This window comes from Aotus nancymaae, unplaced genomic scaffold (assembly GCF_030222135.1).
Source record: "Aotus nancymaae isolate 86718 unplaced genomic scaffold, 86718_ANA_hifiasm-v0.15.2.pri h1tg000036l, whole genome shotgun sequence".
In the NCBI taxonomy this organism is placed as follows: domain Eukaryota; kingdom Metazoa; phylum Chordata; class Mammalia; order Primates; family Aotidae; genus Aotus; species Aotus nancymaae.
Genome location: NW_026988450.1, coordinates 43,530,079 through 43,542,770, shown reverse-complemented (window position 1 = coordinate 43,542,770; position 12,692 = coordinate 43,530,079). Strand labels below are relative to the sequence as shown.

The 12,692-nt window shown below is 39.0% G+C and overlaps 1 protein-coding gene across 12 annotated transcripts in view; it reads right to left on the bottom strand.

The window, feature by feature from the left end:
• LOC135278032 (DNA repair and recombination protein RAD54B-like) overlaps nucleotides 1-12,692 on the bottom strand; it is a 70,618-nt gene that overhangs the window by 39,764 nt on the left and 18,162 nt on the right. For 5 of the 12 annotated variants that reach the window (XR_010345581.1, XR_010345582.1, XM_064384407.1 and 2 more), the window contains exons 8-9: nucleotides 11,723-11,839; nucleotides 4,526-4,697 (exon numbers count right to left, since the gene is read on the bottom strand). Coding sequence is in view for 9 of the 12 variants with exons in the window: in XM_064384407.1 (XP_064240477.1) it covers nucleotides 4,526-4,697; nucleotides 11,723-11,839 (289 nt within the window). In the remaining 3 variants the exon portion in view is untranslated. The other 7 variants (XR_010345583.1, XM_064384412.1, XM_064384409.1 and 4 more) reach the window with 5 other exon arrangements.

The window sequence follows — 12,692 nt, the reverse complement described above, 5'->3', positions numbered from 1 at the left end:
CCAGGCTGATCTCAAACTTCTGACCTCAGTTCATCCACCCACCTCGGCCTCCCAAAGTGCTGGGATTACAGGTGTGAGCCACCACACCTGGCCAATTTTTTACTATATTGTTAACACCTTCTGAGTTTTTTACCATGTGCATGCATTACCTTTTAAAAAAAAAAGTCACAAGGGACTACATATTGTATGATTCTCTTTGCATGGCATATCCAGAACAGGTAAATATGCAGAGACAGAAAGTAAATTAGTGGTTTCCAGGGACTGGAAAAAGAGGTGAGAAAGGACAGTGACTGCTTAATTGATCTGGGGTTTCTTTTTAGAGACAGAAAACTGTTCTGAAACTACATAGAAGTGACAATTATACAAGACTGTAAATATGCTAACTGCCACTTAATTGTATGCTTTAAAATACTTATTTTATGAATTTTATGTTATGTATATTTTATCACAATAAAAAACAAACATTTATGAATATAAATAAAACCAATAAAATATTTAAAAACATTAATTTCACGATAGGGATATTTTGCTGACATTAACCTGCTAATTACATATAAATATGATACCAACAGATTTGACACACATCTTTGGTGTTTAACAAGCCTTTTCTCCAACAAGGTATGTGATGGCTTAATTCATTCACCATCGCTATTGGAATATGGGAAACCTTCATTTGGCAACAGTATACCACTTATACATTTGTCTACTTGTTCTCATCTGCAGGCATAAAATCTTGTAATGGCACTCAATTACAAGGCAGCTATTGAAAAGATCTAGCACAAGCATATACACTTTTATTCATATCATTTAAAAGAAAACACAGAAGTCTAACTTATCTGAGAATGTATAAACCCTTGAGAATACATCCAACTATCTCCAAGGACCTAAGACGCACTTGAGAAACATTTAGCAAATCTCTCCACCAGGGAAAGACTTTTATCACTCCGGTTATATCTTTAATCTTCCACTCTTCACTACCTTTTTCCTCTCAGCCTACAACATACTACCTTAAAACAAAAACAAAACAAAACAAAACTCTCTGGTCCCCTACCATTCCTTGAGATGCTACTTCCTTCACAACCATATTTATTTATTTACTTACATACTTTATTTACATACTTTACTCACATTCACTTCCTCCACTGGCCTGTTTTCATTCATCACATATCCATTACACCATGACTTTTGTTCTAAAACACTTTTGAAACTAATCTCTTAAATATTACTGCAAACTATAATGTTCCAGTAGCCCCTTTGTGGCTACTTGACTTCTCTGAAGCACTCTGAAGCCAAAAGGGACTCAACTACAGAAAACTTTAAGTTTCTCAGCATCTCTTCATTCAGTCTCAAAATGTTTTTGAATCCATGTAGTTTGATTTAAAACCTCAACAAGGTTTGTCACAGTTTGTGTGTCAGTTTTGTGAAGGAGATTCAGGTAAACAGATAACAGAAGATAGCACACTCTCCTCTTATACTTCTTCAGAATGAGAAAGAATCAGAAAGAATAAAAAAAAGTTTCTCATTTTCTAAAGAAACTATAGCTCTGAATATTCAAGAGGTCTAGGGCGTCCGATATTCATTTCTGAGACACCCGTAACAGAGTACTACATACTGGCTGGCTTTAAACAACAGAATTTATTCTCTCACAGTCTGAAAAGCAAAAGTCCAAAATCAAGGTGTCAGCAGGGCCATGCTCTCTCTGAAGGCTCTAAGGGAGAATCTTTCCTTGCTTCTTTTTTTTTTTTTTTTTTTTGAGACACAGTCTTGCTCTGTCGCCAGGCTGGAGTGCAGTGGAGTCATCTCAGCTCACTGCAACCTTCACCTCCTGGGTTCAAGCAATTCTTCCACCTCAGCCTCCCGAGTAGCTGGGACCACAGGCGTGTGCCACTACGCCCGGCTAATTTTTGCAATTTTAGTAGACGGGGTTTCACCATAGCCAGGATGGACTTGATCTCTTGACCTCTTGGCCTCATGATCCGCCCGCCTCGGCCTCCCAAAGTGTTGGGATTACAGGCGTGAGCCACAGCGCCCAGCTTTCCTTGCTTCTTTCTAGCCTCTGGTGGTTGCCAGCAATCTTGGGTGGTTATTCCAATCTCTGCCTCCATCATTGTGTGGCCTTTTTACCTCGTGTTTCTATCACTCTCTTCATAAGGACACCAGTCATTAAATTTAGGGTCTACCTTAATCCAGTATGACTATCTTGATTACATCTGCAAAGACCCTATTTCCAAATAAAGTCACATTCATGGACACCAAAGCTTAGGACTTTAACATCTATCTTTAGGAGACACAATTCAAGCCACTACATTTCCCCTCTACGAGGATATGGTTTTTAAAAGCCCAGGCTCAAAAGTACTGAACTAGATTGTTCATGAAAAAAAAAAAAAAACACCTGTGGAGCTTGGACCAAAAAGATAGGTGGGCCCTTCAATCACAAACCCAGAAGAAACCACATTCCCTAAGCTTTGGGGAAAGTCATTAGTGATAGACCTATATCTTCATTCTCACACAAAGAATATTATCTGCAAACAGATAGTGTTATGAAGAGACTCAAAGTTTCCAGTGAATTCAAGAAATGAAAATGTACTTATCAAGGCTCTTTCAGTTGAAAGAGAAACCAAACTTAAACTACCTTCAGCAAAAATATTAACAATGAACTAAATATTATGAATTACTATTAATCTTGTTTGTTATAATAACAATGTGTGGTTATGCAGGAGAAAACATTTCTTTCAAGAAATACAAGGGTAAGTGATTAGAAATAAAGTGGCATGATATAGGCAACTTATTTTCAAAAGGTTGAGGGGAGTGCATATACACAGAGAGAAAGAGAGAAAGCACACAAATGAGGCAAAATGTTAATAACTGGTGAATTTAGGGTGTTAATTGGATCATTCTTTCAACTCGAGAATATGTAGGAATTTTTCAGTAAAACGGTGATGGGGAAATGACATATTTTATTAACTGGGATATATAAGTTTGTAGCTCATGGCAAGGTAGATTAGATCTAGAATGAAAAGGATGTGAAAGGGTGAGTGGATACTAAATAGGTCTCCATCTCTATGCTTTTCTATACACTACACCCCTCTCCAACAATCCACCATAGAGAACAAAACATTTCTCACAAAGCTCTTTTCCCCAGTTTAACCTCTGTCTGAACAAGAGACAGGAGGGTATCAAGAGGTTGGCACAGGTTCCCCAGTCCAGTGAAGGTACTAAATCAGAGAAAGGATTAAGGGATTAGGAGTTGAGTAAATTAACTCCCTCTTTATTTTATCTTAACTCTTAGCTCCCTTCTCAAATTTAGCAGGGAAGAGAATGAGAAACTATAGTAGAACACAAATAAAGACCACGATCAGTAACATAGAAGGTATTATATTCCAGAATCTAAATGTCATTTTCTGGTAAAGAAATTAGAAAAGAACTGGGTATACATGAATCATTATCTATCTCAGGCTTAAAGTAGAAAAGAAAACCTGGGGAAACAGAATAGTCACCTAACAAAGATGGAAGGAAGGAAGGAAGAAGTGGGGGAAAATAGGAGAGAAAGAAGGGACAGCAAATCAGTAAGACAGAGCTAAACTGCCATGCCCAGAGCTGTTCCTAGGGATCTTCCTATACTGAACTAGCTCAAAAAGTCTCTCTAGACCTCGTTCTGACACTAGTCACAGCTTCTGAAAATTTATGAGGAGCACATAAATGGCACTAAGATAGTGGCCAATTAGGTAAATACAGAATTCCTTTCTGTCCATACAAGATACAAACCCATTCACAGGTAAAATTCATTAATCATCAGAAAGTCCAAGAACTTCCTTCAAAATGGTTAAGTGCTTAAGGCACTTTGTTGATTTGCACTGGTATCATAAGGATGGCAGCTACTATTCTGTAGCCCAACAGATGGGGCCGGCTGGCTGAATCTGTTCATTCAACCAAAAAATAAACAAAATGTAATTTGGAAAAATACAGTCTTAATGATGGCTTTCACAAGGTCAAATAAACATCTATGAACCATCTTTTTTTTTTAGTTACCTAACAAATAGTGATCTCTTACAGATACAAAAAGAACCATAATCATTATTTCACCTCAGTTCAACAACAGAGGGATGGAGCATCTGTTAAATTCTTGATTTTCGTGCACATATATATCTTAATAATTCAACTCTGATTCGAAGTACTCCAAACTGTAATGAACTGTTAACTAATTTCAAGTTCAACTCTCCAATTTTAGTTCCTATAACATGCTTTTTAGAAAACAAATTTTAAATCATATCTTTAAACACAATCTTGGTACTTGAGGAAAAGATCACATTTGACCAAGTTTATAATAAACAATTTTAAGCATACATCTACTATAAAATACATTTTAATCACAGTATAAATTATGACAATAAAAAACCTGAACTGCTAACAATCTAGTATTACATCAACAATTTTCTAATATAATATATTCATTCTTAAATCATAATTAAAAGAATACTATAATACTATTGGTCAATTATAAACCTTATCAATAAAAAAGTCTTACCTGTATGAGGTGGATCTAATGCTGCCATTGTGGGTGCTTCCAAACAATATTTTCCACTGCAATTATCTCTGTAATTAATTTCTCTAGTACTTTCTTCAGTAGGCAGAAGATTTAAACTGCATATTCTAGGATCATTTTGTGACGGGAAAAAGGTGTTATTATTTGCAGCACCCTAAAAGAGCCAAATATATATTTAAATCAGAAATCAAATTTAATTTCCTGTATTTTTACAAAAAGTTTCTAATTTAAAATATGAGCTACCAGCATATATACATATTATTTATATATAACATATATATATAACACATATAAATTAGAACTAGATATTTTAAAATAAATTAAAATCTGCCAGGCATAGTGGCTCTTGCCTGTAATCCCAGCACTTTGGGAGGCCGAGGCGGGTGGATCACTTGAGGTCAGGAGTTTGAGACCAGTCTGGCCAACATGGTGAAACCCCGTCTCTACTAAAAATATAAAAATTAGCCAGGTGTGGTGGCAAGTGCCTATAATCCAGGTTACCTGGGAAGTTGAAACAGGAGATCCCTTGAACCCAGGAGGCAGAGGTTGCAGTGAGCCAAGACTGTGCAGTCCAGCCTGGGCAATAGAGTGAGACTCCATCTCAAAAAAAAATTAATAAAAATCTTATTTTTATTGCCTGTTCTTAGAACTATTTTAAATTATGCTCCTAAAACTGAAAGACATGACAGAATGAAAAATTATGCTTATAATTATACTGTATTTTAAACAACACATCAGAACAGTTCTTTTTTTTTTTTTTTCAGAGTCACTATAATAGGTATACATAAGCACAGAAGAATTTTGTTTTTTTTTGTTTATTTGTTTGTATGTTTGTTTTTATGAGAGAAAGAAAGAGAAAGAAAAAGGGGGAGAGAGAACAGGATTCTTGCTCTATTGCCCGGGCTGGAATGCAATCTAAAAATAGGTATTAAAAACCTCTTTTATGCCAATAATTGAGAAGAGTTTTTAAACAAATCATAACATGCCATTCTCATAGTAAAATGCTCTTTTTCTTGTTAAATTTCTCAATACTAAAATCAACACTTAAATATTAAATTTTAGGTGAGATAATGGTAATGTAACTATGTTGGGTTTTTTAACAAGCCCCCACCTCTTTTTAAGAGATGGAGTCTCAGTCTGGTGCCCAGGCTGAAGAGTGCAGTGGCATGACCATAATTCATTGCAGCCTTCAACTCCTGGGCCCAAGGGATCCTCCCACCTCAGTCTTCCTAGTAGCTGCAACTACAAGCATGTGCCACCATACCCAGCTAATGTGTTTTATGTTTTGTAGAGATGGGGTCTCACTATGTTGTCCAAGCTGGTCTTGAACTCCTGGCCTCAAACAATCCTCCTGCCTCAGCCTCCCACCGGGCTGGGATTAGAGGAATGAGCCACTGCACCCAGTCTTAAAAAGCTCTTATATTTTAGAGACATATACTAAAAATTTACAAATAAAAACATATTCCTAGAATTTGCATCAAAATAAGTGCGGAGGGACTCAAGCTGGAGTGGAAAAGTAAAGACAAAACAAGAGGCCAGGTGCAATGGTTCACACCTATAATCCCAGCACTTTGTAAAGCTGAGGCAGGCAGATTACTTGAGGTCGGGAGTTCAAGACCAGCCTGGCCAACATGGTGAAACCCCATCTCTACTAAAAATACAAAAATTAGCCAGGCACGGTGGTACTCACCAGTAATCCCAGCTACTTGGGAGGCTGAGGCAGGAGAATCACTTGAGCCCAGGAGGCAGAGGTTCCAGTGAGCTGACAATGCGCCAGTATACTCCAGCCTGGGTGACAGAATGAGAGCTTGTCTCAAAAAAAAACTTTTGGCCGGGCGCGGTGGCTCAAGCCTGTAATCCCAGCACTTTGGGAGGCCGAGGCGGGTGGATCACGAGGTCAAGAGATCGAGACCATCCTGGTCAACATTGTGTAAACCCCGTCTCTACTAATACAAAAAAATTAGCTGGGCATGGTGGCGCGTGCCTGTAATCCCAGCTACTCAGGAAGCTGAGGCAGGAGAATTGCCTGAACCCAGGAGGCGGAGGTTGCAGTGAGCCGAGATCGCGCCATTGCACTCCAGCCTGGGTAACGAGAGCGAAACTCCGTCTCAAAAAAAAAAAAAAACTTTTAAAAAATTTTAAAAACCAGATGAAACAAGATTGGTCATGGCCAGGCATCGTGGTTCATACCTGTAATCCCAGCACTTGGGAGGCCAAGGCAAGCAGATTCCTTGAGCTCAGGAGTTTGAGACCAGCCTCAGCAAACATAGTAAAACTCAGTCTTTACAAAAAATACAAAAATTAGCCAGGCACACTTGTGTGTGCTTATAGTCCCAGCTACTTGGAAGGCTCAGGTGGGAGGATGCCTTGAAGCCAGGAGGCCAAGGTTGCAGTGAGCTGAGATTGCACCACTGCACTCCAGCCTGGGCAAGAGAGCCAGACCCCATCTCAAAAAATCAAATTTTCAACTGTTGAAGTTAGGTAATACGGACAAGGAAGTTAATTATATGCTATTTTCTCTCTTTTTTTTTTTTTGGATATGTATGAGTTTTCTATTACTGCTCTCTCAAATTACCACAAATTAGGTGGCACAGAACAACACAAATTTATCATTTTATAGTTTTGTAACTCAGAACTCAGGCTTAGGTCTTACTATGTTAAAATCAAAGTTGTCACCAGGGCTGCATTCCTTTCTGGATGCTCTAGGAGGTAATATATTTCCTTGTCTTTTCTATATACTAGAAGCCACCCAAATTCTTTGGCTAAGCCCTCTTCCTCCATCTTCAAAGTCAGCTATGTTACATCTCTCTGCCCCTGCTTCTCTAATCACCATCACTTTCTCTGACACTCTTCCCTTTCCCTCTTCCACTTCTAAGGACCCTTATTATATTGGGCCGACTCTGATAATACAGGATAACCTCCCCATCTCAAGGGCCTTAAATTAACATTAATCACTTCAGGAAAGTCTCTTTTGCCATGTGAGGTAACACAGATTCCAGTGATTAGGACATGAACATGTTTAAAGTGCCATTATTTCTGTCTACCACAGTAGCACATGGTTAATTTTTTTTTTTAACAATAATAACACACAATAACGGACAAAGTTGTCATGTTACTATACTCATCTTAATACATTTCATGGTTAACAAACAAACATTCAAAAAAACCCCTAACTGGGCCAGGCGTGGTGGCTCATGCCTGTAATCCCAGCACTTCGGGAGGCTGAGGGAGGCAGATCACCTAAGGTTGGGAGTTCAAGACCAGCCTGACCAACATGGTAAAACCTTGTCTCTACCAAAACTACAAAATTAGCTGGGCATAGTGGCACATTCCTGTAATCCCAGCTACTCAGGAGGCTGAGGCAGAAGAATTGCTTGAAGGTGGTGGAGGTTAGTGTGAGCCAAGATTGTGCCACTGCACTCCAGCCTGGGCAACAAGGGTGAAACTGTCTTAAAACAAAAAAAAAAACCTATCTGATAAAATTTTTTTCTTTTTTATTTTTCATACCTAATCAGATTTTAAAGTAAGTCAACTAATGAAGGCCACGAATTTTATTTTTTGGAACACTTTATTTTAATATAATTTCAAATTCATGGAAACATTCCAAAAATGGTATTCCTATATACCTTTACCCACATTAACCATTTGTTTACATTTTCTTCTATTTCCCCTCTCTCCCTCTTTTCTCTTTCTATATATGTGGGTACACATACACATGTGAGAGTAAGCTGCAGATAATCACTAAGCTGCTTTGCCTCTAAACACTTCAAGGTGTGTTTCCAAAGACCGCCTCCCTAATCACAGTAAAATTATCAAAACTGAGAATTTAACACTGGTATAATACTATTATCTAATCCATAGTCCATATTCAAATGTGGTCACTTATCCCAATGATGTCTTTTATAGATTTTTCCCCAAATCAGGTTCCAATCCTAAATCACACATTACATCTAGTCAGTTAGTTCCTTTAGTTTCCTTTAATCTCTAAGTTTATTCATCATTTCTGGTCTTGAAATTTCAAAATTACAGGCCAGTTATTTTGCTGAATATCCCTCAATTTGGATTTTTCTGATCTTTCCCTATGATTAGTTTCAGATGTTGAATTTGACGCAGGAATACCACAGTTCATCGTATTAAGAGGCACATACTATCAGTCTGTTGATCACTGATTAAGGTGGTGTCTGCCAAAGTATTTTTCCCTTTGGAATTTTTTTTCTTTTTTCTTTTTTTTTAGAGGGAGTTTCGTTCTTGTTACCCAGGCTGGAGTGCAATGGCGCGATCTCGGCTCACCACAACCTCCGCCTCCTGGGTTCAGGTAATTCTCCTGCCTCAGCCGCCTGAGTAGCTGGGATTACAGGCACGCGCCACCATGCCCAGCTAATTTTTTGTATTTTTAGTAGAGACGGGGTTTCACTATGTTGATCAGGATGGTCTCGATCTCTTGACCTCGTGATCCACCCGCCTCGGCCTCCCAAAGTGCTGGAATTACAGGTGTGAGCCACGACGCCCGGCCGTGTTGGAAGTTTTTAAGGTACATCGTGAGAAGATACTTGAGTATATTCAAATATCCTATTTCTTCATCAAACATTCGCCCACTAGTTCTGGCATCCATTGAGACTCTCTAACACCATCATTACTTCTATTTCTATGCTTTAGCATTCCACTGTAAGGAACAGTTTACTCTTCATTTATTTATTTATTTACATACATACATTAGTATGGATTCAGACTCCTGTATTATTCAGTGGGTTATAATCCATTAGTACATTTCTTTTGATGTTCCATTTGTCCCAGATTTTATATTTATCAGACCAATCAAGTAAAAACCACTAAAGCCACCAAAGCAATACTTTCTCACTACTGGTTAATTCAATCTAAGATAAGAAATAATTTAAGAACAAAAAGTTAAGAATGTAACAGACAAAGTGAAGAGAAGGCAGAGTTGACTGCTAAGCCTAATACTTTGAGGCTTCTCAAGTTAACTTGGTTAAAATTCCTGCATAACTTCAAAAATGCCCATTTCATCAGTTTTAAAAAGTAAAATAACTATTTATAGAATTAAAAGAAAAAAATAATAAACCAGTGTTTTTGTCTGAAATTAAGTCCTCAGACACTACATCAAAAAATAAATCTTGGCCAGGTAGGGTAGCTCACGCCTATAATCCCAGCACTTTGGGAGGCTGAGGCAGGTGGATCACCTGAGGTCAGGAGTTCATAACCAGCCTGACCAACATGTAAAACCCTCACTCTACTGAAAATACAAAAATTAGCTGGGTGTGGTGGCACGTACCTTTTATCCAAGCTACTTCGGAGGCTGAGGCAGGAGAATCATGCAGCACAGTTTGCAGTGAGGCAAGATGGTGCCACTGCACTCCAGCCTAGGTGACAGAGCAAGACTCTGTCTCAAAAATAAATAAATAAATAAATCTTGGCTGGGCACAGTGGTTCATGCCTGTAATCCCAGCATTTTGGGAGGCAGAGGCCGGAGAACTGCTTGAGCCCAGGAGTTCAAGACCAGCCTGGGCAACATAAGGAGACCCTCATCTCTACAAAAATTTAAAATTAGCCAGGTGTGGTGGTGTATGCCTGTGGTCTCAGCTACTGAGGAGGCTGAGGTAGGAGGATCACTTGAGCATGGGAAGTTGGGGCTGCAGTGAGCTACGATCATGCCACTGCACTACAGCCAGGGTAATAGAGTGAGACCCTGTCTCAAAAAAATAAACCTTAAGACAAAGGTGTCAAAACAATTCAAAAGGAAGAAAATAGTCTTTTATCCACATGAAAAGAATAAAGCTGGCTACCTCACACAATACATGAAAATTAACTTAAAATGGATCACAGACTGAAATGTAAGACGGAGAACTATAAAAATTATAAAACTCTTAAAAGAAAATATACTCATAAATATTCACAACCTTCTTATACATGACATCAAAGCACAAGCACTACCAACGACAAAACAATATGTAAATTGGACTTCATCAAAATTAAAAACTTTTATACTGCAAATAAGATCAAGAAAGTGAAGAACAGGCCAGGCATGATAGCTCATGCCTGTAATCCCAGCACTTTGGGAGGCCGAGGCGGACGGATCACGTGAGGTCAAGAGTTTAAGACCAGCCTGGCTAACATGGTGAAACCCTGTCTCTACTAAAAATACAAAAATTACCTGGACATGGCAGCGGGCACCTTTAGTCCCTGCTACTCTGGAGGCTGAGGCAGGAGAATCGCTTGAACCTGGGAGGCAGAGGTTGTAATGAGCCAGGATTGTGCCACTGTACTCCAGCCTGGGTGACAGAGCAAGACTCCATCTCAAAAATCAATCAATCATCAATCTTGGCTGGGCACAATGGCTCACTCCAGCCTGGGTGACAGAGCGAGACATCTTCTCAAAAAAAAAAAGTTCTCCAAAGAGATACACAAACGAGCAATAAGCACACATAAAAGTGCTCCAGGTCAGGCACGGTGGCTCACACCTATAATCCCAGCACTTTGGGAGGCTGAGGCAGGTGGATCACGAGGTCAAGAGATCGAGACCATCCTGGTCAAAAAGGTGAAACCCCGTCTCTAATAAAAATACAAAAATTAGCTGGGCCTGGTGGTGCGCGCCTGTAGTCCCAGCTACTCGAGAGGCTGAGGCAGGAGAATTGCTTGAACCCAAGAGGCGGAGGATGCGGTGAGCCAAGATCGCGCCATTGCACTTCAGTCTGGGTAACAAGAGCGAAACTCCGTCTCAAAAGAAAAATAAAATAAAATAAGTGCTCCATATCAGCTATCAGAGAAATGCAAAAAAAATCACAATGAGGTACTACTTCACCCACTAGTATGGCCATAATCAAAAAGATAGTAAGAGTTGGTAGGAATATGGAGAAATTAAAACCTTCATACATTTATGGTAAGAATGAAAGTGGTACAGTCATCTTGGAAAAGAGTTTGTCAATTCCTTAAGAGGCTAAACACAGAATTACCATATAATCCAGCAATTCTACTCCTCAGAATATACCCAAGAGAAATAAAAACATGGCCAAGTATGGTGGCTCACATCTGTAATCATCAACACTTTGGGAGGTTGAGGAGAGGATGGCTTGAGCTCAGGAGTTAGAGACCAGCCTGGGCAACACAGGCAGACCCCCATCTCTATAAAAAATTTAAAAATTAGCCAGGTATGATGGCACATACCTGTGGTCCTAGCTGCTTAGAAGACAGAGGTAGGAGGATCACTTGAGCCCAGGAGGTGGAGGCTGCAATGAGCCATGATGGTGCCACCACACCCCAGCCTAGGCAACAGGGTAAGATCTTATCTCAAAAAAAAAAAAAAGACACAAATGAAAACATACATCCACACAAAAATTTGTACACAAACATTCATAAGCATTATTCATAAGAGACAAAAAGTGGAAACAACCCAAATGACCATTAACTAATGAATGGATAAATAAAATGTGGTATATTAAAACAACAGATTATTCAGTGTGGCAGGCAGAATAATGGCTCCCAAAGATATCCACACCCTAATCCCCAGAATCTGTGAATGTTTTGTTATGTAGTAAAAAGGACTTTGCAGATGTGATTAAGGACCAGGACCTTGAAATGGAGAGATGATCCTGGATTACCCAGGTGGGCCTAATCTAATTGAACAAGTCCTAGCCACAGAGAACCAAAGAGAAGGAAACATGAGAACTCAAACGTGCATCCCTGACTGAGAAGATGGAAGAAGGAGGCCATGAGCCAAGGAATGTGACCTGCAGAAGCTAGAAAAGGCCAGGGAACAGATTTGCCCCTAAAATCTCCAGAAATGAATGCAGCCTGGCCAACACCTTGATTTTAGTTAGATCTGTGCTGGACTTTTGACCTACAGAACTCTAAGATAATTCATTTGTGTTATTTTAAGCAATTAGATTTGTGGTAATTTGTTTCAGCAGCAAGAGAAAACTGTTATTTCGGCAATAAGAAATAAATTACTGATAAAACGTTTCTTTTTAGTGTCATGAAAATGTTCCAAAATTGATTGTGGAGATGGTTGCACAATTCTGTGAATATACTAAAAACCACTGAGTTGTAGTAAGTAGACTGTATGGTATTTAAATTATATCTGGATTAGTCTGTTTGCATTGCTATAAAGGAATACCTGAGACTCGATAATTTTTAA